This window comes from Ailuropoda melanoleuca, chromosome 6, assembly GCF_002007445.2.
Source record: "Ailuropoda melanoleuca isolate Jingjing chromosome 6, ASM200744v2, whole genome shotgun sequence".
NCBI lineage: Eukaryota > Metazoa > Chordata > Mammalia > Carnivora > Ursidae > Ailuropoda > Ailuropoda melanoleuca.
Genome location: NC_048223.1, coordinates 60,434,903 through 60,459,195, shown reverse-complemented (window position 1 = coordinate 60,459,195; position 24,293 = coordinate 60,434,903). Strand labels below are relative to the sequence as shown.

The 24,293-nt window shown below is 44.6% G+C and overlaps 1 protein-coding gene across 5 annotated transcripts in view; it reads left to right on the top strand.

Moving 5' to 3' along the window:
- The window catches only part of DISC1 (DISC1 scaffold protein), a 370,724-nt gene that overhangs the window by 185,448 nt on the left and 160,983 nt on the right, over positions 1–24,293 (top strand). The window contains exon 10 of one of the 5 annotated variants that reach the window (XM_034662516.1): positions 2,565–3,124. The exons of the other annotated variants lie outside the window; for them this stretch is intronic. Within the exon in view, the coding sequence (XP_034518407.1) occupies positions 2,565–2,635 (71 nt within the window). The 3' untranslated portion in view covers positions 2,636–3,124. Of the gene's footprint in view, positions 1–2,564; positions 3,125–24,293 lie in introns of those variants that run through there. 5 annotated transcript variants of the gene reach the window in all.

Sequence of the window (24,293 nt, the reverse complement as noted above, 5' to 3'; positions counted from 1 at the left end):
TCTCCATTGACTAGTCCCTCTGGGCTCACATCCCCACAGTTGCATCCATACTTGTTCATTCTCTTGCTCTCTACCATTTCTGATCTCCTCCTAATTCTGTGGGATTTTTTAGAAGTCCTTGCTTGTTACTTTCTTTTCCACTGTCTCCCCATTTGCTTTGTATACTCCCTTCCCAGTACTTCAGTCACATATCCCCTGGTGGGAATACAATAATGATTTTAATTGTATTTCATACCCAATTACAATGTACGGTTTTCTGATATGCTCATTTGTTTGGAGCGGGAACATGATTCTATGGAATAGGGTGGGTGCACTCTGAAGTGGCCGGTGGGTCATTCTTGGCAACAGTGTCTTTCCTAGTCTTTCTTTCTTTCATTTTTTTTTAAAAGATTTTATTTATTTATTTGACAGAGATAGAGACAGCCAGTGAGAGAGGGAACACAAGCAGGGGGAGTGGGAGAGGAAGAAGCAGGCTCCCAGCGGAGGAGCCTGATGTGGGGCTCGATCCCATAACGCCGGGATCATGCCCTGAGCCGAAGGCAGATGCTTAACCGCTGTGCCACCCAGGCGCCCCTTTCCTAGTCTTTCTCAATTTCATCTAGATTCTGGGCTTTTGTTGACTTTGGTTTGCACGTGCACACACACACACACACTCTCACACTCATACACTCCCTCCAGAAGATTGCGCCAAGAATGGTGGTTAGGCGGATCGCCACGATTCCTAGAGGAGAGTCTGTTGGCTGTGGTTTGCTGAGGGGTGATCTGTTGCGGGAGACAGTACCATGAATGGCACAGTGCTTCACATCTGGATCTTTGCCTTTTGTGCAACTCTTCCTCCAGCCCCCATTTTTTTAATGTCCCTGAGTGGGAGTGGAGCTACCCTCAGTTAACTGAACAACTTCAGCTTTATGTCATCACTTGAAAACATAGCCTTACTATTATGATTATTAGAACTTAATCTTAGTAGAACTCAACTCTAAGGTAGTCATAAAGATATTCATATTACCTTTTATATAGATCCTTATAGGTTTAAAAATGAGTTAAGCTTTCTTCCTCCTTTGCTCTTCACTGTATATATTCAGCGTGTATTTATTGGATTCCTTGCTGTGTGCACAGATTAGCTATAGCTATTATGGATTTACTGCGTCCTTGCAAAGGAAGGAGAGATCCCCTGCATGTTGTCACATTCTCTTCAGTAATAAATGTGGATTACTTTTCTTTTTGTTCTAAGCCCTTACTCCATACCAGGCACGGAGCCAAGTCTCCATGCCTGTTTAGCTACCTAATCCTCTGGACAGTGGGTGGCCGGCTCCAGCACAGTCTCCGTTTTATAGATGAAGATGCTGAGGCTTAGAGAGGGTCAGAGCTCTGTCCAGGGGCACATGGTCGTGAGGGGTAGGAGCCAGGAGTTGAGTCCTTTTTTCTGCAGTTTTACGTTCTTCATGAACTTGATTCGTAACATGAGCTTCTCTACGCATCCCTCAGCCTCACCACCCTACCTAAATGCTGCACTCATGGTCATGACTGTGAAAACAGAGTCCACGAAAAAGCATCTCTTGAGGCTGTTGCGTGCCCTGAAAAGATAGGTTTTTTTCACTTCTGAAATTTCCAAGTATGCTGTCTGTATTTCATACCTGAAACGATGATCTACAACTCCCTGATACCAGAAGGATCATTTCACTTGATAGGAGGTCCTATAGGTTATTTAACGGCATATTTTATATTAAAACCGAAATCCTTTGTTGCGGAAGGGCGACTAAGAGGGGCCGAGCATTCTAAAGCCAATAAGAAAAATAGTTGAACTATAACAATTGAATTGGATACATATTTGTTAACTTCAAACCACTTTTTGATGCATTTTCAAAGAACCCTTGATAGTTCCACTTTCTGTTCTAAAATGCTTAAATGTCGGTGTTTTCCCCTGTATTCTTGTAAGTACAGGCATTCATAAGTAGGTTGACATACTATTGAGGACTACTACAAGCCCTGTTTTCTTATGAATTTACTGCTATGCCATCCTATAGATCACAAGGAATTCAACTTGCAAAATGTGATGGTCTTCTCTCTAAGCTTCGAGTGAGTTTTTGCACTTTAAATAAAACATTTAACATACTCTGTAATTCAGGGCTTTGAGGAATTAGGACTGATTTTTTCCTTAAATTGAACTCAATTTTGTGAGGTTTCACCGAATTCAGTTTTATTGGTGCTATGACGTGTTCTCTGCTGTCACAATTTTTTCCAGTGATTAAATTTGTATGAAATATCTTGTTTTCCTCTTTGACATTGCCATGAGTTATGGCCTCCTGCCATTTTCCTCGGGTACTTCCTCTTTTTTGAAGCTGCCATATGTTTAGGAACCCAAGAGAGACAGTACTTTTTTTGAGAGACCATTATTTGTTATTAATTTGATTTTTTAGGTTTTCTTGGCTCTTGTAAAGGAGAGGGGGTATGCTGATCAATGTTTTCCTGCCATGATTGCTTTGTTGCTCCACTTTTCTCTGCCCTGGGACCAACACACTTTTGTATCTGGGGTTAGCCATCTGGTCTCATCTGCTTTCCCTCAGGTTTTTATACAACTGGGGAGGGTTGGATCACCATAGCGGTATACAATCCTAAGCTAATGCCTGAAGTTTAATATTTACACCATGGCAGAAACCATCAAGAGTTGCTTAAAGATCTACCGACTTGACAGCATCAAAAATTTATAAACCAGGTATGCTTATAGTTTACATGTTCCCATAGTTATAGAATGTAATTGTATTTTTGTCTTGACATTATACTTTCCAAAGTCTTCCTAACTCATTAACAACTGGTTGCATACTTTGCTTTGAGATTTAATTATAACCAAACTTTTAAATTCTCCTTTTATTTACCAAAATGATGTTAAACTTTTGGCTATTTTAGCCTATTTTGAACATCTCCCTTTTTGTGTTACTGTGGCTGCTTTACAATTCATGTATCCCCAAATACTACGTTACACTTCCCTCAGAAAGAAGCTAATGCAAATATACCATGATTTCAGGATGTACTTAATGAAAGGAAGCCTGGGCTTAATCAGACAAGGTAACTGTAAGATTGAGCTTCTTTTTAACTCTGTATGTGACCCAGCATTGGACTTTTTTTTGGTCTTTTTATTATAATAATATTTTTTATTATGTTAGTCACCATACAGTACCTCCCTGGTTTTTGATGTAAAGTTCGATGATTCATTAGTTGCGTATAACACCCAGTGCACCATGCAATATGTGCCCTCCTTACTAGCCTATCACCAGCCTATCCCATTCCCCACCCCCCTCCCCTCTGAAGCCCTCAGTTTGTTTCTCAGAGTCCATAGTCTCTCATGATTCATGCTTCATTTGGTCCATATGTCTCAATTGTATTGGCAAGACAGAAAATTAGGCTTTGGCAAATGTCTGTTTGCCTTTCACCAAACCTCATTTTTTCCTCCCAGAGACTGAGGAACAGGAGGGGCTGAATACCAGACTGCAAGTCTGCCCTGAGGAGGTCACCAAACACTGAAATTCCCTAATGGTCTGGAATCCTAGCAACGCAGCAACCTTTGGAAGCAAAGTAATTTCCCCTCTGGATTATATAAGAATCCTCTGAAGGTGAAGCTTATAAGATTCCTGGGGTTACTCTAGTCATTTAAATTTTTTAAAGAGAATTTATTCCACAAAACAACACAAGAATAAGACACATTTTCAGAACTGAACAAAAAATGTCCATCATACAACGTCCATAACAGAGCTCCTGCTTTCATTTTTAGTGTCGCCCCAATGTCTGAAGCTCGTGCACCTTTTACACGCTGTGTATTCTCTCCCTGCTGTTAGCCTTATATGGCAGTAATGAAAGCATCACATCACTCAAGCCTCGCAACTGTATGTTGCAATAAATTTGCCATGCCCATTCCTCAGATGCTGACACTGAGGCTCAGTGAGCTAAGGGAGTTGTAGATGGGAAGTGAACAGCTGGAACGTGAGTCAGACCTTCTGGCCCCAGAGCCATGCTCCTCATCACACACTTACATTTCCCTGTTGTGACAGAGCATTCCAGTTTAGTATTTATGGGCTGTATAACATTCCGAGACTCAATATACCATGGTTTGCTTGGCCCTTATTTTGATATGTTTCATGATCATTTTTATTAATTCCTTTCTAAAGATAAAGTGTCAGATCAGGATATCTGGACCAAAGAGTATGATCCGCGTTATGGCATAGTACATGCTGGAAACTGATTTTCAGAAGAATTATACCAGTTTAATGGATGCTACCAATCCATCCTTTCCCATACTGGGTGTTATTTCTTAAAAGGTTATTAGTATAACAATAATTAGATAGTATTTAGTTCATGCCTTATTTCTGCATATATTTGACCAATTGCAAGGCTGAAATTGCTTCTTTTTGTGCCTTTATGTTTTTTTCATACTTTATTGTCCATATACTTTGTCCATTCTTGAGGGGAGAGGAAGGGAACTTGATGGTTTCCTCATCTTTATATAATATGGTTATTATAATTTTTTCCTTTGTGTATGCACACGTGTGGAATTAACCCCTTATCGTAATTGGTAACAGACCAAGAAAAGAAATTTTTGTAAACAGTGATACCATGTTGGGATGACAGTTTAGAATAAATTCTGAAACTTCTAAGGCATCAGGGTGCAAATAATGTAACAGCAACAGAGACAGGTCTTCCCCAGGAAAGGCAGTCTGTCTCCACTATGTGCATTAATATTCACTGGGCCTGGCCTTTCAAACACATGTGACATCGAGGGAACTGCTGCAATTGGAACCATACTGAACCGGCTTTGCTTTTTACAATAAATCTGGAGAAGGCATTGTTTTTTATGTTTGCATCCATTAAAATACACAAGCTGAGAGAGGTGTATGGCTTCCTACCCACATCCTTCCTTTCTCTGCGTGATGCAGCTAGTGTGTACAACCTCACTGTCTTTGACTTTTTTTTTGGAAGACTTATTTATTTGAGAGAGAGTGCGCGTGTGTGCACATGAGCAGGGGGAGGGGCAGAGGGAGAGGGAGAGAGAATCCCCAGCCGACTCTGCTGAGCACGGAGCCTGACATGGGACTCAATCTAGCGACCTTGAGATCACAACCTGAGCCGAAACCAAGAGATGCTGCTTAACCGAGTGCGCCAACCAGGCACCCCTACCCACCACTTTTTTTTTTTAAATTTTCTGTTTTCTGGGTAGATCCATTAGAAAAGTAGCTCCTACCTGTAGGAATCTTTTCTTCCAAAGCATGCTGTTAATTCACAGACTGAAGGAGAGTGTCTGTCTATGGTGTGTGTGGCCACTGAGGATCCATTTGAGGGAGAGAGCTAAAGGACATGATAGAAAAAGGACCTCCTTGTCCTGGAAAAATGCCAGAGGGGATGACCCTTTACATTGTTACCAGCTTTTCATAGAGAGCTGTTGGGTTTACCAGGACTCCCTCCCCTTCTCTCCTCAGACAATAAGCAGTGTTGGGTATTAAGTCAAAGGTCCCTTTCCACGGATGACGTGTAACCATGATAAGTTACTATGATCTGGGCTTCATGAAGGCACCTTCTTGTGTGTCGCAGCTGTTGGACATCAGATTCTCCCACCTCTCAGACCACGTCTTCCCACAGCTTTCTGCTTATCTCCATTGGCTCCCCCAGGCATATCTGGTTTCTTCCCTCCACCTCTGGAATATCCCATGCCCTTATCCACCCATGTGCCCACTCCCTACATTCCTTCTAAGCTTCACCCTGACGGCTCCCTCTGGCCTTCTGAACTTCCCATGGTCTCTGCGTGCTTGGGATGAAGTATGTCAAGCCTCCCCACCATCTCCCCAGAAGTGGCTCCCTGTGACATCTGTGTCTGGACTACTCTTGCCACAGAACCCATGGGCTCTCCCGGACATACCTTCTGTCCTCCTTGCACCATTTTGTTCTCCCCCTGCCTGGAGCTTAGCCTGATACAGTGAAGGTGACCATCATCCCTCCCTTAATGTTTCATGATTATTCATTTTGTTTTGCCATGTTGAATGGAATATTTAATAGCATCTATGAAGAAGGCTGAAGACTATAAATAAACGCTCTCTCTGGTCTTGAAAGGGTTTTATACAATATAAAATTTAGAGCACATTTTTCTCGGGAGCCCTGACATTAATATTCATCATGAGCCCCAAAGTAGAAGCTATTCTATTTTAGCATAATGAAGTTTACCATATGTTTCAAAGTTACTTGCAATTGTGCTTCTCATAATGACAATTAGAAAGGTCATCTTGTCTTGCCAGATTCTGTTAGATATATAAACCAGCTCCTGGCTGTCGGTGTGAGATATATGAGGGCACTTGTGTGCAAATACAAGGGAAGACATGATTCTTCTTATCCCAAAGTGTAGCTGTTTACATCTAATTACCAAACATGAAACACACTATTCTTTGGCTTTACATCATATATGGACATAGAAATTGAGACTTCCAAAACAGATTCTCCTTTGTGTTCTCAGTGACTAAATTATATGAGTTTTTTTTTTAACCCCCATCCATTAAGCACGATGTGATGGATCCCCTAAAACATTGGATAGAGAAATTTGACATAAAGACAGTGGTTTGTTTCTGATCTTTTTACTGCCTTGCTTAAAAAAATTATTTATTTGCATTAATGTATGGTAACGTTATTGTATTTAATTCTCCACATCCGAACTTTGGTGAAAGAATAGAGAGAAGGTGAAGAGGTGACCATGAGTCAGGGTAACAGGTTTCTAATGGAGCTTGTAGAGGGCTAAATCTGTGTTAGCATCGAAGCAGGTGATGCTTGGAGGAGAGGGTCTCAGGCACTGATGCTGGAGAACAGTGGTTCTTAATCTGGCTTGGGAATAGCAAATTAGGTTGTCCAATTGAAATATTAATATATTTCTATGTATAATTCCCCTTCATCTTCCTTCCTTCCTTCTCTCCCCCCCTCCCTCTTTCTCTTTCTTCCTCCCTCCCTCCCTCCTTCCCTTCCTTCCTTCTTTTTCTCCAAGCTTCTTTGCCTGAATTATGACAGGCTAAACTTCTGTATTCAAGCCTTTAGAATTTACAAACATTCATCAATACATAGGAAAGACAGGTAAGAATGTCTTGGATTCATTAGTGCATGCACATGGTCTCCATAGTTTTCAAATTTCTTACTTGGGAGAATGCTGGAGAAGATTCTGTGGTCCATGAAACATCTGATTGTTGCCATCTGATACTATTAAATGTCTCAGCTTTAAAAATCAGTCTGTTTATTGAACATATATTCATGGAATGCAGACAGTGCAGAGAGCTGCCTTTTTCCAGCCTTTGGGTTTGAGCTGCTCTCTGATGGCTGCACACCATCTATCTGGAATAGTTTGTGGTCAGATTTACCAGAGGCACAGAATTAGTCCACATCCCTCAAGGTGCTTTCCAGGTGAATGAATCGATTTTAATTATTTTTACTATTAAAAATGATCCTTCTTAATTGAGAGTGCTGGGAAGAGAGGAATAAACAGGCTTAATAGATTGTTACACATAAATGAAGAAAAAAATCACAATGCTTGTAAATAAGGAAAAGAATGGTAGCAGAGTATGAAAAGGGCTTCTTTCTTCCACTCTTATTTTCCTCTTTGGCCTAAAGCTGTTAACATTGGGTGTGTGTCCCTGTTGTCATTTTGTAGTATAACCCAAATGCTGTTTGATGCTGATAGGGATGGATATCTGAGTCTATCTCAAGAGTTACATGTAAATTTGTGTAGTGGCGTTTTTTTGATTGTACATTTTGACTCAGTATATGATGCCCTTCCATGGAGGTATTTTGTAGGACTGTCAGCTCATGTTTGAAGGCCTGTGCAGCATGAGTTCTTGTAATACCTGCCTGGTCTTTCACTCCGAAGTATTAGCTGGCACTCAACACTACAGCAGCTTTTGAGTAACTCCTAGGTGCCAGGCATGGGGAAAGAAGGATGGAAAGATCTGGATCCTGTCCAGAGAAGCTTGCAGTCATTGGTGGAGGAGGCAGGCCTACATAGCAAACAGGATACTGTGTGGGGAGGGATGAAATAAAGAAACAAAGGTGAAAAGAGAGTGGAGAGGAAGACAGCTAAGCGTGCCCTGGAAGAACCCAGGACTGCTTCACAGAGAAGGCGAAATGTGGACTGTGTCTTGAGGGTGGATGAGGGTGGAGGGCCTGGCGGCCTCTAAGCTGGAGGAGAGCATGACTCAGAGGTCAGGGGAGCATGGCACATTTGGGACATGCTGAAACCAGGGACTGGATCCTGGCCCTGCCACATAGTTGCTGAGTGACTTTGGATAAAGCTCCTGATCTCTCTGAGTACCAGTGTTCCCCTCTGTCACAGGAATGTGACCACCTTCCTGTAATTACACAGAGCTATGAGAGGATGAAGGGAGATAACACATGTGACAGATGTGGCTTGGCACCTGGCTTGTATTAAGGACTCAGTTAACCTCACTTATTGATCTGGCCAATAGTAGGTCCAATCACAGGCCCAATAATAAGGGTCCAAGAGTGGGAAGCATAGAGGGTGAGGCCGAAGAAGTAGGGAAGAGCCAGACCATGAGAGGCCTCTTTGCCATGCTGGCGTTGTCAAGGTGTTTGGAAGATGGTGGTTCGTCATTGACGAAACCTGGTTCCTGTGACCTTAACCTACCCTGAACATTCTTACTTTATAAAGTAGATGACTACCTACAATCTTACATGTTTCTCTCTTAAAAATGTGACTAACATTATGTGCCTGTTAAGGCTAGATATAAAATATTGATAATGTCAAGTGTTGAGGAGAAGGCGGAACAACCAGATTGCTCATAGATGGCTGGTGGGTGTGAATGGTAGAGCCGTTCTAGAGAACAGTTTGTCAGTTTCTTATAAACTTAAACATGCACTTGCTGTAGTGATCCAGCAATTCCATTCCTAGATATTTATTTATCCTATAGAAATAGTTATACCCACACAAAGATGTGTAATGAATGTTTATAGCAGCATGATTCATAATCGCCCAAAACCGGAGAAGCCCATTGTCCTTCAGTGGGTGATGGGAATAGCAAGCTATTGAACATCCGCAGAGTGGAATATTACTCAGCAATAAAAAGGATGGATTATTAATACACACAGCTTGGATGCATCTCAAATGCATTATGCTGAATCAGAGAAGACAGACACAAAAGGCTTTATTCTGTATGACTCAACTCATTTAACACTGTAGAAAAGGCAGACCCCTAGGGACAGGGCTATAGGGTTGGGGGAGGGTCTGACTACAAAGGGAGAGTGACAGAGAATTCTTTGGGGGTGCTGGGATTGTTCTGTATCCTGTTTGTGGTGATGGTTACAAAAATCCATCCATGGCATTAAAACCCATAGAGCTATCACCAAAAAAAGGAAAAAAAAAAAAGGAAAAGTAAATTTTACTGTATGTATATGCATATAGCTCATATCTTGCATTCATTACCTGTTTGATCTCATTTAAGCCTCTAACAGCCCTGTGAGGTTAATGTTACTATTTTCTCTAGTATCATATTATCCACTATTGTTATTATTGACTACGTTGACATTTCACAAGGTTTGGCTCAAGGTTGCAGAGCCTGGCTCAAGCCAGGTTTGTGTCACTCTTCAGGCCCAAAGGATTGCACGCCACCCCTCAAGGAGCTGGAAAGGGCGTGGGAGCCACTTGACTCGGCCTCTGGTCCAGGCTGCTCCCTAGTGATCCAGTTACCCAGCTGATCCATCAATGTCCGTGGCTCTGTGTGTCCTGTGGTTAAAAATGAGCAAAGGTTTTAGATGATTTTCCTATATGCTTAGTCTCAGGGAATTTGCTATTGAATATTTTATCCCTAACTTCTTAACTTGTACTGTTGGCTAAGTTAAATTTGGCTTCTTTTCAAGGAACTACTACCTCCCCAGAGGACTTTTGAATGGTGACACCAGTGAAAGCCTTGTTCAATTTTTGTTCACTTCACAGCTTCAACTCAGTCTCCTTAAATATCGTTCAGGTTGTAACCCAAGGCAGCTCTGTGGCTGAGTAGAGCTGTTAATTAACTAACATACTTAACCTTAGACCACAGGATAGGAGATAACTCCTTAGAGAAAAAAAGAGCAAGACATTAAATAAAGAGAAACAGTAAAAAAGATGGAAGAAATTTAATTCTTTTTGCATATATTATACTTATTTGTTTAAATATCTATTTCCCCAATCACTATGACAGCTTTTTGAGTTCATTAATCTTTTGTATCCCCCCCACCCCCATCTGTGCTTTGCATGTAGAGTAGGGGCTTAGTAAAGGCTTGCTGAATTAGAATGGATCCTGAACTGGATTGCTGAGTGGAATTTGTGATGTGCAGTATTTCAAAGTATTATTCTTCCAACAGTCCTGTATTCAGAATCATCTATGAGCCAAGTTCTGTGAAGGTGCTCTTAGAGATATTATGTGAATTATTACTTACAAAACCCTATGAAGCATGTATCCTCCTTCCCGAAGGAGGAAACTGAGGCCAGGATGGATGAGCTGAACTTCTCAGTATGCACACCAGACAGAGTGTGAGCTGTATGGTCAGACCCATGCAAATTCAGATCCACATAGTGCCATGTCATGAAGTGGGACATGGCATGGGGTAGTTGTTTAACTTCTGTGAGCCTCATTTTCTGCCCAATTTACTCATGTAACCAGTGGTGGATCCACGGTTTGTAGGCCTTGAAGCTTTTATAGTTTGGAGGTAGGTCTTATATAAGAAAAAGCACATAAAATTCTGAATCAAAATTAGTTACAGGGCTTGGAAGGGACCCATGAAGGTGGGTGGCGCTGGGGCATATGTGTCATTAGTTTTATGGTAAATCTGTCCTTGCTTTCAACTGATTTTACTGTGGGCCACTAGGTGCCCAGCCCCAGAGATGGAAGAACTGCTGGGAGGGACCAGCAGGAGACAGACAAACTGCATTGCAGTGTGACAAGTGCTATGATGGGCAAGCTTGCAGTGCCAGAGCAAGGTTGCTGGAGTAAATGATACCTAAACTGTGACTTAGGGTCTGGAAAGGTTAAAACAGAGAAAAATACGGAAAGCACATTTGAGGCAGAAGAAAGAGCAAGGTGTGGAAGTGAGAAAAAATGTACTTCCTTTAAGGACTGTAGGAAGTTTAGTGTGCCTGGTTATTTAATGTAATGGAGGAGTAGAGAGGGCTTAAGTTTCAGAATTAGGGAAGTCCAGGTGGGCTTGTGTACCATTGAAGGAGCTTGGGAATGATCAGAACAGCAAGATGGAAAAACACTAGATTTAAGCAGGGGGTGATTTCATCAGATCTGCACTGAAAGAAAAATAACAAAAAATAAAGCCCACAATGGGTCTGGCTGCAGACTGCAGAGGGGATCCACACTGAGCATGAGGGCCTTCCTCCTCAGGGAGATGAGTGGGGGGTTGTATCCTAGAGAGGAGTTGGGGCAAGGTGGCTGGAAACAAGACAATGGCTGTGAGGACTGTGAGAAGTAGGTAGAGGGCAGAGATGGTTAGCAGTTAGAACCAACAGGGTTTGATATTGGGTATTTAGAGATGGGAGTGACAGGATGATGACAAGGGGGAGTTGGCCTTGAAGGTCAGGTTCCCGGCCTGTCTCACAGGTGGGCCATATTTGTTGGAATCAATACTATAAGAACAGCAGATTGGGAAGAGATCATACATTTCCTTTTTGGTAGTTGACTTTGCAGTTCTTATATGACATCCAAGTGGAGATGTTCAACAGATAGCTGGTTGTGAAGCTGAGGAAGGAGAACTGGGCTGACCATGTGGGTTTGGGCTATTCCCAGCATATGGCTGACACAGCCATGGGGACAGAGGAGAGGGCACAGGAAAAGCAGGTGCAGAGAAAAGGAAGCATAAGGGAAGATGCTAAAGAGCACTGGCATTTAGGGGACAGGCAGAGGAAGGGGAGCCACAAGGAAGCATGAAGGAGTGAGGTTAGGCAAAAGTGGGACATCTCAGAAGCTGTGAGGAGCACACGTTATTTTTATTTGTCGGGTTCCCTTCCATTAAGGACTCAGTCCTCCCATTTCCTGCATGAACATGACTATAGTGATCAATACTGTGGCCACTGATGTGGCACATGGCCCAGAATGGGCAACCATAGAATACTCACCGGCAGGGAGGATTGTTCAGTTGGTGGAAATGTGAACTGAGCAGGGCCCATCAGAGCCTGGCCCCCCTCCCCTGGCCAGAGTAAGGAAAGCTGGGAGGATGAGAAACTGGGGCTCATGGAGGGGTCATTTTCCTGCCGCATGGAAAGGTCACATGTGAAATGAAGCTATGAAGGGACAAGCAGAGCTGAGAGATGGACGGGGAGGGGAGGTAGAGAGTCCTTGCAGCTGCAAAGCTCTGGCTCCTTTTATCCATGAATCTGGGCCCTAAACCTTTTCCTGCCTCTGGCCCTGGAATGACCCTATTATCCTTCCCAGTATGAATGCCAGTAGATCCATTTTTGCTTCAGTAGGTTTGAGCTGGGCTGTGATATTTCTTTTTCAGCCTTCCACATGGCACTGAAGGAATTCTGACTAATAGAGAAGCAAAGGGAAGATATTATTTCAGAAAAGGAGAATGGTGGTGGCAAATATTGCAGAGAAAGCAGGTGCACTGGGGCCCAGATGTGTCCACTGGCTGCAGGAGCACGCAGGTCCAGGGAGACACAGGATAGAATCTGATCTGCTGGGCGGGCGAGTGAGGAGGAAAGGCAGAAGAGGCAGTGAGTGGAAAACTCATTCTGCGAGTTAATTGTGAAGGGAAAGAAAAAGGGAATGGGGAAGAGGGAATGGGATAAGGAATTTCTTCTTTCTTTCCCTCCCTCCCTCCTTCTCTCCCTTCCTCGCTTCTTCCCTCCCTCCCTTTCTTCCTTCTCTCTCTCTCTCTCTGTGTCTCTCTCTCTTTCTCTCTTTCTTTCAGACACTGTAGATGGGGAACATTCAGATACTAGTGACAGACAGTGGAGGGGATGGGGAGAAGGCAGAGAAAGGAGGGTTGAGATGAGTGGAGGTTTGCAGTGGTCGCCTTGGAGATGGGGGATACCTGTAGTGGGAAACAGAAGAATTGCCAGGTGTGGTCGGAGCACCCATTTGGGATTTGACCCAATGACCTCTAGTGGCATCTGCCTCTGGGGTTGTGTCATTTTGACGGTGCTCAGCAGCCTGGCTTTAGGGAGTGAGCATGTCGCCAGTGGCCATGCCAGGTTGGGGTTTTCCCAGGTAGGCAGAGGAGGGCAGCTAGGTTCGGGAGAGAAAGATGGTAGCAGGAGGGTGGGGAACATGATGGACCATGGAGCTGAAATAGGAGGCTGATGAAAAAGGGAAAGTAAAGCCGTCAAGGGACAGATGGCCTAATGTGGCCACAGAACAGGGACAGAATAACAGGTGGAGATGGAGGGGCAGGAAGGGGTGGGCTCATGAGTGACTCAGTCCCCAGAGAAACTGGGGGCTGGGTGGCCCATTTTAGGTGGGACCAAAGGTCCCTGCAGGTGACGCCAGGGAACTGAGAAGCTAGGGGGTTGACCTGTTTATTGGTGGATGAGATCAGGGCTTTGGTAGTATGGAAGGGGACTATCTGGATTGGCAGGAAGGAGGAGAACAGAAGTTCATTGTTAGGGCAAGCAGGCAGAGGCAGCCTCAGGAAGGGGCTAAGGGTACAGAATCAAGGAGTCTCCACTTCCAGACCATGCAGCAGAGTGCTGGAGATGAGTGTCCATGTTGACAGGAGGGCTGTGGGGATACTGCCCAGCCCCAGGCCAGTGCCTGCCCTGGCCTTTTGAATTGAAATTTACCCTTTTCCTATGATTCCTGCCACTACGGTGCGGTCACCATTGGGAAAGGAAAAGGGTTTCTGTCCTGGCTTTTCACTGACCTTTATGAAAGAAACAGAACGTCACTGCGTTCTTTCATGTCTACGAAGCCAGTAGTTGTAAGATAACCCACGGATTTGATGATGGCTTTCAGGGGGACAGACACAAAGGCTGATGTTCACTTTCATTCTAGATTGCCTCTTGATTTTTTTGGGAAAAAAAAAAGGTGTATCTTAGGGACGCCTGGGTGGCAAGTCAGTTAAGCATCCGACTCTTGGTTTCAGCTCAGGTCATGCCCTCAAGGTCATGAGATCAGCCACACCGGAGGCTCCATGCTCAGCAGGGAGTCTGCTTGAGATTCTCTCTCTCCCTCTGCCCCTCCCTTTGAGCACACTCTCTCTTTCTCTAAAATAAAAAAAAATCCTTTAAAAAAAAAGTTGTATCTTAGAATTTAGGCAATGGTAACTAAAATGATGAGACAATTTTAACTGAAACCAGAGGGAAAAGCCTGAGGTTTTGTTTTTTTTTTCTTTTTTGGCTGGGAGAAGCTGAGGTAGGAAAACTTGAGAGGCAAATTCACGCATTCCCTGTGATTAGCTTAGGAGCTGCTGGAAAAGGACTCTGGGAATTAGCCAGAAGCAGGAGTTTAGATCATTGGCCTGACTTGGAGGCCAACTTCAGATTCACAGAATTAGGCAGGAGAATTTGCGGCTTCCTTTGTCTTATTGTAAAGACGATTGTTCTTAAATTGACACTGGCTGTGTGTTAGTCTGCGGGGGCTGCCATAGCAAGTGCTACGGACCGGGGGGCTTTCACAACAGAATTTATTTTCCTGCATCTCTGGAGGCTGGACGTCTGAGATCGAGGTGTCGGCAGGGTTGGCTCCTCCTGAGGTGTCGTTCCTTGCCGTGCAGGTGGCTGTCGTCTCCCGGTGTCCTCGTAGGGTCGTCCCTGTGTCCTAGTTGTCTCTTCTTATACAGACACCAGTCCTATTGGATCAGGGCCCACCCCAATGACCTTATTTATTCTTAATGACCACTCTAAAAACCCTGTCTCTAAATGCAGTCACGTTCTGAGTATGGGAGGTTGGGACTTCAACATACGAACCTGGGGGTAGAGGGTCCACAGTTCAGGCCGTAACAGGTGACTCCATTCTACATTCTATAGTAAAAGAATTTAAAATCAGATCACTGCCTGCACTCTCTTGGGCTTCCAGTCACATACAGGAAATCATCCAGCTCCTTACCTTGGCTGTCCAGCCTCGTGCAGCTGGGGAGCCCTCCCTGGCTGTTAGACTGCTCCCCACATTTCTCCCGAGCTTGGTCGTGCCTTTGGGGTTTATTCTGTTGTCCAGAACTGGATCCCCCTCAGTCGTACACAGGTCTGTGTTTTGGCAATTTAGGTCTGGGCTTAAATCCTGCTCCTCCCAGAGGCCTCCCTGACCCGCTCGCTGGAGCAGCCTCCCAGCAGCACACGATCTCATTACCTGCTTCTGTTGGTGCCGGAACACTTACCACCGGCTTATAGGACCTCATTTACCTTGTCTCCAGTGTTCCCAGCACCCACACTGTCCCCAGAAGATAGTATCGCTCAGATGTGTGCTGAATAAATGAATAAAATGAGATAAGTCAAAAAAACTAAGAAAGCTGGGCTGAATCTAGGAGTTCTTAAAGTCCGAGTTCACTTTTTTTCAGATGAGACCCATCTTGGGTGGGCAGCTTGCCCCAGTTCCCACTCCTGGGAGAGAGAACACCGGGGGTGGTCTGACTTAGGCGATTTGCCTTCTGTGATCATGATTATTTTAACCAGCAGGTGACATTTTTGTACACAAGTGTGACTCGGAGATGTGTACAAATGCCCCGGTCCTCCCCTGCCCCTTTCCTATCATGCCTGGTGTCTTGGGTCAAATTTTGGGCAGCGTTGAAGTACCGGCGCTTGTCTGTATTCTGTGATGCAGGGCATAGGTTATTTTCATACCCTGCAGTGTCTGGCACACAGAACAGGCCTGCTGTAAATGTTTTCAGGGTGAAACAATTAATACATGAGTGAATATTTAAGTGATAAGAGCGGACAGTCTTTTGAAGTTTCCCTAAGGCAGTGCTTCTCAAACTTCAGTGTGTGTCAGTCACCTGGTGAGCTCGCTAGAATGCTGCTTCCGATTTGGGAGGGTGTAGGAGGGCCGAGAGTCTGCACTTCTAGCAGCTTCCAGGTGATCCTGCTGTTGCTGGCCCTCACACCCTTCCTTTGCACAGTGGGGCTCTGGTATGCTTGCTGGATGGTCTGTCTGCAGGATCGGAGAGAATCTCCTGCAAGGGCCTGTCATCAAAAGACCTGGGTTTATATCCTAGTTTGTCCCCAGATGACATATGCGACTTCTAAAAGTTGCGTTTAACCTCTCCTGATCTTCAGTGGCCACTTCTGAGGAACCTGGTCTAGACAGCAGCAGATACCACCTGTCAACGCATACAGCCGGCCGGGCTCTTGAGGCGTGTTATACCTACTTCTCACAACAACCTCCAGGGTGGAGTCATGTCTTCATTTTAAGGAGAAGGAAACATGCTCAGAGAGGTTAGCCATGCCCTAAATGTCAAGTCAACAACCTGCTGGGCTCTGATGATGATGACGATGACGATGATGACGGTAATTGATGAGATGATGATGTGTGTGTGCTCGTTCCTCATAGCACTTTGCTGTCAAATAATCACTTAAGTTCTTCCCAGATGTACACTTTTAAGCCAAAGACCAGGTAGGTAGGTAGTTAACTGCGAGCTTGCACAGGGCTCAAGATCCTTTTTTGATCCTGAATATAATAGTACCTTTAACCACTGCAGCCCATCCATTTTCTTCAGGTACTAAGTTCACATTCTCATAGGCATGTATGCAGTTTTCTTCTAATAGGCTGTAGGCTGTTTAAGAGCAAGGTCTGAGTTTTATTTTCCATTCTATTCTCTGCGATGCTCAATTATTATTGCTTTGGTGCAGTCTGAGTGAAATAGAATTTGGGAGAAGCATGGGGGCAGCCTCTGTACCGAAAGACCTTCCCCAACGCTCAGTAAGGGGTTGAAGATCACCAAAACTCTGGGGGCTGGAGCTCTCTCTGTCTTGATTAATTTTGATTTATGGTATTTTTCTATGAAAGGGTAAATGCCCGTGGGAGGGCCAGGCCCCCCATCAGAGAGGACTCTGGCAGTTTGCTAAGAGTGAGAGTTGTTCGTGCATGCTGTGTGTTCCAGGCAGGGCACGGAAGGCGGTGGGGGGAATCCAGGGATAACCATCAGGTGCTTGAACGCAGTGGAGGTGCCTTCCCTGCTGCCATGTTTATTCTGTCTCCACTGGCATCACTGATGGCTAAATCAAGGGACAGACGGAGGCATTACGTATGATTCTATGACAGACAGCCCTTAGGGAGTCAGGAAGGATGCCAAAGTTTGCCATCAAGTAAATCTGTTGCCTTTTGAAAGACTTGCCTGTCTGTGAAATGCGCGTCCCAAACAAGTTCATACTTGAGTTGTTTAAAATTCCAGTAAATCATAGATTTCTCTCTCATGTGTCTGTGGGGTGATGAAAACCTTCTAGGATTGTGCAAAAACAAAATAGAACCTCTGCTTTGACCCTAGCAGGGAATCTGCTGACGTAACTATGGTTGGTGACAGGTGGACCAAAATAAATGGTAGAGATATTGGTACTAGATGGATAGAAGGCACATTGTCACTCATTAAAAAAAAGCAAAAATGCAAAAAAGAAAGAAAAAGAGCTTACACTCTCTTTTATGAAGTTGTAAAAGAGGAATATACCAGAATTGTTTTAAATGTGGTAAAAGTAGGGAAACATCTATTTAAAAGGAGCATGTTTGGTTTATTTTTTCATTTTGAATTGTTCTGATGTCTTTTTCTTTTGTGAAAATGTGAAACCCTGGCTTTTTGCTACATTTCAGTCAGTCATCAGTAGGAGGGGAGCCACAAATAGCCCATTGTTTTAATTTTAGATTTCCTTAGGCTCTCACTGTCACCTCATCATCTCAGACACCCTCACAGGGAAACCGGCATTGGTGGTGTGTGAAGGTCACAGCAAGGGCAAACATTGCTTCCCAGCAGAACATGTCTGGTGCGGTCTGCGTGTCCCCCGACTTTCCAAGGGACCCTGCTTTTCACAGGGCAAGACTACTGGGTGCTGTTTTTGCACCTCCCATGTACTTTAGTATTTACATTTCATAGTTGTTACCTAAGTATTCTATGGGTCTATGGTATTTTTGGATTACAAGAGCCTCTGAGTGTATTTCTGAATAGTATTTTTCTTTTTTTTTTAAAAAAAGATTTATTTATTTACTTTAGAGAGAGAGAGAGCACACAAGCAGGGCGAGGGGCAGAGGGAGAGAATCCCAAGCAGAATGCCTCCCCCCAACTGGGGCTCTATCTCACGACCCTGAGATCGTGACCTGAGCCAAACCAAGAGTCAGACGCTCAACTGACTGAGCTACACGGTGGCCCTGAATAGTATTTTTCTAGGACAACTCAATATGGGTGTTTTCTACTTTTATATTCACAAGTCTCCTGAGTGGCCAATTCACTTCTCTTGACTCAGTGTCCTTGGGTAGCTGTGAACGCACAGAGGACTAGCCTTGCTCTCACATCTGGGAAGGTGAGTGTGCTGCAAAGCCTGGCATAAAATGGGGTCAGCCCCAAGCAGCAAGCAACTAAGTCTTGTCCCTCACGTCACCAATCCCGGGCTGAGGAGACATCACCCACCTTCGAAGTGGGCAGAAACATGACCATTTTCTACCTCCAATGGAACTGCAAAGCGGAAAGAAGAAAGTCTCCCCCAGCCCAGTTATGCCCATTTTATAGGTTTTGAAGGATGTGGGGGAGGGAGAGCGTGCAAGAAGAGGAGCACTGAGTGCCGGCCAGGCTGAGAGGGGAATCAGCGGTGGAGGGACACACGCTGCTTCAGACCAGCATTTGGGGAGAGTGGAATCCTCTGGTCTTCTGAGCCCCCATTTACAAAAGGCTTAGAATATAAAATCAGGATATTGTATTTGAAGAGGGAGGAACACAGTGCTAACCCGAGAAAAGACTGATTAAGGGCAGTTGTGGAGGAAAAAAATGAAGGGATTCCCAGGGGCCCACCACGTCCTCCTGTGTTGGAAAGTGTGCTTGGGAGGAGACCGTTTCCTCTAGGGTGTGTGGCTTGCCCAGAACATCCTACTGGTGTGGTAGCAGCAGCGGGATGAAGGAGGTAGGGCTGTTATTCCTGTTTATGGTCATGAAAAATGAGGCTTTGGAAGTCTACCCAAGATCTGACAGCTAGGAGGGGGTAGACCTTTTTTTGACTGACAAAAAAAAAATTAAAATTATTTTACCTTTCTTCTGGAAGTCTAGACCAGGGACATCCCATTTCACTATATCTGAAAGTTACCTCTGGGATTGAGCATTTATTCAATTGTTCTGAATTTTTATTTCTGAGCTTTATTTAGCTGAGGTTTTGGATTTGGAAGGTGCTAAAAAGCTATTGATTGGTTTCACTTTTCTCGCATAAGTGAAGGGACCATAGCACCAGGTACAGGGATGAGTACAGCAAGGGTTCAAAGGTATAAAAACATAAGCAGCTTTTATATGCATCTTCCTTATATGCATTCACTTCAACAAAAACAATTAGTGTCATTATTAATTTTTCTAATATTTTGGAAGGCATTCCCATTCTGACGTTTGGGGAAGTGATAGGGTCCTTAGGCAGGATGGGCAAGAGGGGCTAGTTCTAAGTCCTCAGGCTTTAGACTTGAGCTTGAACTTAAGTCACATTTGTATTCCAATTTAGGTTCCTCTTGGCCTAATCTGGTGTTAGCGTCCGGGGCTGCATTTAGCCCGTTAGCTTGGTCAAAATAAAGACAGCTGCCTGTTCTGTCTCCCATCTGGGATGGTCATGGGTAATGGGGATCATGCATTTGTCAGACTGCAGATCACAACGAGTGGAAAGAAGTCAGAGTCACTTTTTTTTTTAATGTGAAAGGGAAATTGAATTGTAACTAAATTTAAGTTTCTCCACTGTGCAAATCCCATCTTAAATGACAAGGGATTATACCAGATAGTTTTGGATTTGGGCCCAATATTTGACCTTACAGCAACTCCGAGAGATTAGACTGTAGTTTGCTGGAGAATGCCCTCTGGATTTGATCTTTAAACAGAGCCAAATTAATTCCACTCTTTTCTGCTTTTAAAAGTAATGCTGTTTGGGGATGCATGAAAGCCGTGGTAGACATCTTTGCTGGTATTTGCCTTTAGCATTCTTTCTGGAGGTATTTAGACTTCTCTCATAAAATGCTGCTGTCCTTGGGAAAAGGATGGGTGAGAAAAATATTTGTCAGAGACAAAATAATCAAACACTAGTATTGAAATACCTCTGAACTCAGAGGGTGGAGAGGGAACAGACACAAACTTCTTATTTTAAAGGTGGTTGAGTGACAAGGGACCGGTCACAAAGAGCTGGTGTACTGAAGATGGGCTGCTCTGTCCTGGCTCGGTGATGGGTCTGTGTCTTCCTTGCCTGGGGCCCTGATTTTTATGGTAAAGCTTGAAGTTTGGAGGGCCCAGTGCTCTGATGAGACTCGAGAGGCCTCCTTTCACAACCTCCTTTACAGCTACCTTGGCAATAATAATCTGCTATCACAGAGGGTTGGGAGGAGTGTAGCCACACCCCAGAGAAAGGGCCACACTACCGATCCACGAGTGTGATGCGGCAAGCCTCATGGTGGTGGTGGTGGCGGGGCTGGACGTGGGGTCCCGAGGAGCCTCCAGGGAGATCATTACCCTGGGCTGACAACCAGCCCACGAGCTAAGAAAGACACTGCATGAGGTCAGCTTCTGCACGGGCTTTGTTGCCTGGTGGACCCGCGTGAGATTTGATCCTGGCTAGCCTCCCACTGGTCATTCGATGGTGTCTCAGTCATCCAACGTCCTTTTCTCTGAGCCTCAGATTTCTCACCTATAACATGAGGGCAGGTCCTGGTATAGTCATCGAGAGGGGTAACTGAGGCAGTATAGATGATAAAATAGACTATAATAGATGGGATAACGTAAAATCTGTAAAACTTCTGGGACAATGCTTGTTAGATTGTGAACTCTGTGTATAACTCCTAGCATATACACCCACTAGTACCCGTATTCCACGTTCTATGGCATATCTGTGAGGTCATACTACTACATGTATGTCATTCTCTTGTGGAACATGCAGACTAATACATGTGAAACTTCTAATAAAATACCTGGTTGCAATTGAGAATTTTCATGTGCCCCTCCTGCTTTTAGCTTTTCATCTTTTTGTGAATCTTTGCAGGACTGTCTTATATTTTCTTATGTTTAGCTTTGCATCCTAGACTTCAAAGTTGTTTCCATAATTCCTTGTGGTGTGAGGTATATCACATACTTGGCATATGTAATAGAAGACTCTGAGGAAATTTTCTAGATAAGCAAAGGCATTTCCTGAGTGTTTTTTTTTTTTAATGTTGGGGACAATTATGGTTTTCAATGTCAAGGCAGTTTCTTTCACAAATTCTTCAATTGGTGAATAGCACTTCTGAAACCTTACACCTTATCCTAGACTTCTTCATTAATTTTGTACTAGAGTGTAAAGAATCACAGAAGAATGCCTTATATTTAAATAGTGCTTTTCTGTAATTGAGCTCCAGTGATTTCACCTATAGTGATAAAATGTTCCTCACTTGATACAAGCAATTAAACTTAATTTTCATGACAACGATCTTCCCCCAAACTTGAAAATTCCCCTTGTCATTCTGCTCCCCATTAAGCGCTCCCTCTTGAATTCAGAGTGTAATCCTTAAGCCACATGTCCTGGAGGGAGGGGTCAGGGATAGGAGTAAAATTGAGGTGTTATTCCTATCCTTAAGCCAAACCCTTGTATGCTCTCTATTTCCTAACTATGATTTATTTTGCTAGCTATAAGATTATTTTATGGAAAAGTGCCTCTTTTCCTTCTTTTTCTTTGATCCATTTAAGTGAGATTCCAGTTTGGAACTTGATTCAAAGTCGGAAAAACCCTGGCTGCATCTTTTTTCAGTGGCCATGTTCACATGCACATTCTTGAAGAGATCCTCATTGCTAAGGTCAGCCGTTAGTTTGATGTAATATCCAAATCAAACGGCCGCCCTACTGTTTACATTCAAATCCTGAACTTGCCCTCAGAATGTGAGTGCCGCGAACCTAGGCTATAACTCTCTTTGTGATTATCCAACTACTGCACTTCCAAGCTTTGTTTTTGTTTCAACATGCACGTTGAAGGCTTCAGAGAACATAAATTCGTACAAATGTTTGTCGAGCTGTGCGAGCCTGAACAGTTCATTAGCTGTTAGAATTATCAGGTGGGAGGTGGGGTGCTCCATTTGGAGGGTGACCCTTATGCGCTCTTAGCTGGATCCCATATTTATGTGCCACAGTGTATTGAAATTCTATGAGTCCTATCATGTGGGAGGGTAAAAGGCAGGAGGGAAACTCGGGGGCATGAAAAGGGAGGGAGGAAAACGGTGACAAGTCTGGGAGCATGGGGAACGTTCATCATCCCTCTCCTTGCTATGCATTCCCCTGTGCTTCTCTGGGTTACTGATTCCAGTGCCGTGGATAATGCAGAGGCTGTTTCAAAGTCAGTTTTTCAAATAACTTTGAGGACATCTTCCTTCATTATTTTAATAATGGTTTACTTATATGTTCTTTTGGCTAGTGCATGCCCAGTTAGTTCCCATGCATCGATTTCCTCCCGTGTTCCTGCCGCAGGTTCATTTTCTTGTGCTCGGAGGCATGACCTTCTCGTTGGACACCTGCCCACAGAGGCAGTGGGGTCTTCAAGTAGACGCAACCCCGGGAGCCATCCACACCTGCTCTTTATATGTCCTCCCTGAGCTGCATTCCCCCACCCAGGGACTCCGCTGTCAGCCACAGCCTTTCAAGCACAATCCGCCTCAGAGATGAAAATGGCACTCCTACTGTACTACAATTTGCTGACCAAATGAGTCATGCTAGCCTTGTGGCCTGTCCAACATGGGAAAACTATAGTTTATTTAATTGATTGTAAAATTTTACATTTGGTTTCCTGGATGATGGTTGCTGAATCCACTACTGGGAGAGGGGAGTGCCTGGTGTCGATTCTCCTGAGGTGTGGAGGGGCCACCAGTGGGGGAACCACGACATGCGGGTCTTGTGCTGCAACCCTAACCAGCTGAGTAGCACAGGTTATGGGGTTTCAGCCTCTGGGCCTGGGTCTTCTCACAGCAAGAGTAAGGGTTTGGATGGGATCTTCCTCAAGGACCCCAGCAGTGGTTTCTGGTGATGCTGTGAGTTTACGGCTACCACGGGCCAGCAGTAACCTAGAACTATGAGCTAGAATGTGGAAGTCAGCAGCAGTCTGTCCACTCTCTTCTGGTGAATGGGCACAGCCTGAATGCTGCAGCAATTTCTCATGGTCAGAGCTCTGCCACACCGAGGCAGAGACAGGGCTGCTGGGTGGGTGGCCCTCACGTCCAAGAATGCTGCTCGTTTCTGTGCTTGTGGCTTCCAAGCATTCTCTAAAAGGTGGATGGAGAGGAGCCTGAGTGCCTGGCACCTGCCACCCCCCCACCTTGAAGTCAGATTCCTCCTGCAGCCCCTGAGCAGAGAGAACGTCAGCCGCCAGCTCAGCTGTGTTCCTGCTGCTGATTCATCTGTCCTCTTGTGCTTGGAGGTGTGACCTGCAGCGGGTCCCCAGGTCAGACCCCGGGGGAGAAGTGCATTCCAGTGGCCTAGCGGGCGCACAGCGATTTTAGATTGCACCTACGGAACCTCAAAGAAAACAACCATTTGTGCCAATTCAGTTGTTCAATGGAAAGAACACGATCTTACGGACAATCAATAATTCGGTTGCCCTGTAAAAGAGCCTAGTGGATGCTCCTGTGTTGTTCCAGGACATCAGGCCAGGGCCATGTGTAGCCGTGGCCTCCTGCGCTGTGGCTCCGGGCTGGTGGTGGGACTCAGAGTTTTGTTCAGAGCTCTCCAGGTGACTCTAATGTCGAGCTAGTTTATAATTAATTTATAGCTGATCATCAAACCTCAGATGGGTAAATCCGTTAATTTCCTTAGGGCTCTATTTGAATATTAAGTCTTGGGAAGAGGGCCATGTCCTGATTTCAGTGCAGTTGCTGTGCTGTGCTCGCTTGGCTGTTGACCTGCGTCCTGTCCCCATGCTGGGCTGTTTGCAGCCGGCCTCCCTGCCTCCTCTCTGTTCTTTCCCGGCCTTGCTATTTACCATTCCACTCGCTCACTGTGTTGGATGGCTTTTTGTTGTTCAACTGAAGGCTAGAATTCGGAGCCAATTCCTGTCATTTCCCTTTTTCTATTTATTTTCAAAAAAAGAAACATGCTTCAAAGTCCGAGTTTCCTCCTCGTGTTCAAGTTCTCTGGAGAATACTGCAGGCGCCGCCTGACTCTCATGCTGCTGGCCTTGTTGG